The sequence below is a fragment of the Coregonus clupeaformis genome, unplaced genomic scaffold (assembly GCF_020615455.1).
Source record: "Coregonus clupeaformis isolate EN_2021a unplaced genomic scaffold, ASM2061545v1 scaf3943, whole genome shotgun sequence".
Classification (NCBI taxonomy): domain Eukaryota; kingdom Metazoa; phylum Chordata; class Actinopteri; order Salmoniformes; family Salmonidae; genus Coregonus; species Coregonus clupeaformis.
Genome location: NW_025537397.1, coordinates 29,777 through 32,917, shown reverse-complemented (window position 1 = coordinate 32,917; position 3,141 = coordinate 29,777). Strand labels below are relative to the sequence as shown.

General features: G+C 46.6%; 1 protein-coding gene across 1 annotated transcript; it reads left to right on the top strand.

Annotated features, from left to right (window-relative positions):
• The first annotated feature begins 310 nt into the window (after positions 1 to 310).
• On the top strand, positions 311 to 2,271 carry LOC123490426 (exportin-1-like). The gene is made up of 2 exons (XM_045220471.1): positions 311 to 515; positions 738 to 2,271. Exons 1-2 carry the CDS (start codon positions 384 to 386, stop codon positions 882 to 884), a joined length of 279 nt encoding a protein of 92 aa, XP_045076406.1. The 5' UTR covers positions 311 to 383; the 3' UTR covers positions 885 to 2,271.
• The last annotated feature ends 870 nt before the right edge of the window (positions 2,272 to 3,141 follow it).

The window sequence follows — 3,141 nt, the reverse complement described above, 5'->3', positions numbered from 1 at the left end:
TCAAACCCAACATACAGTATATACAGTACGTCATGTGTTTCAGTCAAACCCAACATACAGTATATACAGTACGTCATGTGTTTCAGTCAAACCCAACATACAGTATATACAGTATCGTCATGTGTTCAGTCAAACCCAACATACAGTATATACAGTCGTCTGTAGTTTCTGTCAAACCCAACATGCAGTAGTGTATATAGTGTGTTTTGAAGTGTCTGGGATAGCACAATACAGTCTGCCTTATCCATGGTGGATAGATACAGAGAGGAATGAGGGTATAAATGTACGGCTAGGATCCAAACCCCGGCTCGGCCCTGAGGGTCATGGTGTGGTCCAGAGTCGGCCGTTCCACCACGACTAGAGCGCTGTTGTCCTGTTTTTAAATGTCTTCTAAGTTGTCTTGTCCCCTGTCTCCCAGTGCCCAGGTCAAGGTGTTTGTAACAGGGCTGTTCAGTCTAAACCAGGATATTGCAGCCTTCAAGGAGCACCTGAGGGACTTCCTGGTTCAGATTAAGGTGAGCCTTCTCCTTCCCCCCTCCTCCCTCCTCCCCCTTCAACCAAGTTTCCTCAGTAAAAATGACCGTGGGTGCATTCAAGGTCATCTTTATTGCAGTTGCAGTCAGATTATGAGAACCACATTTCATGGAAAAGTCTTTGTGTTTATTCACACGGACACCACAGACCTGTTGCTGTCTGTGTTTGTGTGTGGTAATGTTTCTCTCTCTCTCCTCCTGTAGGAGTTTGCAGGGGAGGACACCACAGACCTGTTCCTGGAGGAGCGGGAGGCGTCGCTGCGTCAGGCGCAGGAGGAGAAACACAAGCTGCAGATGTCAGTTCCCGGCATCCTCAACCCCCACGAAATACCTGAGGAGATGTGTGATTGAGACGTCCACCCACCCACTGCCCGCCGCGCCGCGCCACAGGAACCAAACTGCTGTTACTGTACATGCAGACATACAAACAGACACACACAACTAACCCTAACAGAACAGAAGGAGAGAAGAGAGGTGGGAGGCACTCGGTCACTTTGCTGTGGTGCGGAGAGGACAGCCACGCCCGTCCTCATCCATCAGGTGTTTGTCGACCAAAACCATGCCAATATGTAAATGATGACCTACCGCGTCACCCCGTGGCCCTTTATACATGGCACCTACGCTACCTTTTATATGGAGACTTCTGGGTAATTATCTTTCCACTGTTTAACCCAAACTTGTATCGTTTGTTTGGTCATGGGTCACCCCCCCCCCCCCCAGCTGCATGAGATGGTGTGGATGTATGGACACAACCTTTAAACTTAGTTTTGTTTCCTCCCCCCCACCCCTCATATATATATATATATATATATATAGTGAGTCTGAGGAGAGTTTTTGTGCAACAAGGCCTATGTGTCAAAGCGTTATCATCAAACAGGCTTCTAGAACTGTGGTGTGACGGACAGACGGGAAGGAATGAAGTGGTGTTCTAGAAGTGTGTGTGTGCACCCTGCGTCTGATTCCCAACCCAATGCATTGTGGTCAGAATGTGAAGCTAGCGGATTATGAAGGAAGGAAGTCAGAGATGCTGCTGCTTCGTGTGCCAGGTGGTCAGGGTAGCGGTCGCGCTCGTTGGTTGAACCTCTGCCCAACTGAAAAGAAACCTACTGCATTTGGTTGCCTGGCTGTGACTGGAGGTGGGAACTTGGAAGACAGGAAGGAGCATCATCGGAGCAAGACAGTCAGATGATGTGCATATCATCCCAATTCTATAGCACCTTTATTACCATGGGAACATTATTATTATTATTTTGTTTCTTTTTGTGGGTGTGTTCAGTGCGTGTGCTGTCGCCTAGACGACATGGGCGTTTAGTTTTCCTCTGCGAGGATCGTTGCTCCACGATGAGCTATTCATTAAAATGGACGTTTAACAGAAAGAAGAAGCGGTTATTGAAATATATTTATGGGTTCACGATGGCTGCATCTTTATAACAAACTCCTATTTAACTTCACTCAGATGGCTTTTGAGATTTAGGATTGTAACTAATTGACAAGCAAACATAAAAAGAACTCGGTTTACATTTAATTTAGTATTTTTGCATTTTTTTTTAAAAGATCTCTTCTAAACAAAAGGCTTTTATTCCAGAGAGCGAAATAAGTAGTTGCCAACAGTTTAATTAGGCAACAAATGTATAAATCCAAATACCAACTCGATCTGTAATGGCAAATAGTTCCCCTTCTCTACGTGTTACATTTGTTGTGAAACTTTTTGAACTGATTAAAGTTGAGGATTTTATAACCAACGCCTCTGGGCTCAATTTCTTTTCGGACATTGCTTTTTTTGTGGTGGCAGCAAGTGTAACTTTCTTTTTCTATTTTCAACTATTCATATTCTCTAAAGTAGTGGTCATCAACCCTGGTCTGTCTGTGGTAACTTCTTTCTCCTCAGAGAGCCAAGCACTAAAACACATGACCCTTATCAACTAATAATCAATACCAGAGTTGTTTTACATTTTAGTCATTTAGCAGACGCTCTTATCCAGAGCGACTTACAGTTAGTGAGTGCATACATCATTTATTTGTATTTTTCATACCCCCCGTTGCAAACGCCATGCTCTACCAACTGAGCTACATCCCTGCCGGCCATTCCCTCCCCTACCCTGGACGACGCTTGGCCAATTGTGCGCCGCCCCATGGGGTCTCCCGGTCTACGACAGAGCCTGGATTCGAACCAGGATCTCTAGTGGCACAGCTAGCACTGCGATGCAGTGCCTTAGACCACTGCGCCACTCGGGAGACACTTTTATTGTTTAATAAAGTGTTTCAGTGCTGGGCTGGAACAAAAGCTGGGCTGGAACAAAACTCTGGCTCCTCCAGAGCCAGAGTTAAAGACTGAGGGATGGTGGCAACTGCTCTGATAGGGGTGTTGAACTGCTCTAGGAACCACCACTGGCTACAGGCCCCTCTAGGAACCACTACACTGGCTACAGGCCCCTCTAGGAACCACTACACTGGCTACAGGCCCCTCTAGGAACCACTACACTGGCTAAAGGCCCCTCTAGGAACCACTACACTGGCTAAAGGCCCCTCTAGGAACCACTACACTGGCTACAGGCCCCTCTAGGAACCACTACACTGGCTACAGGCCCCTCTAGGAACCACTACACTG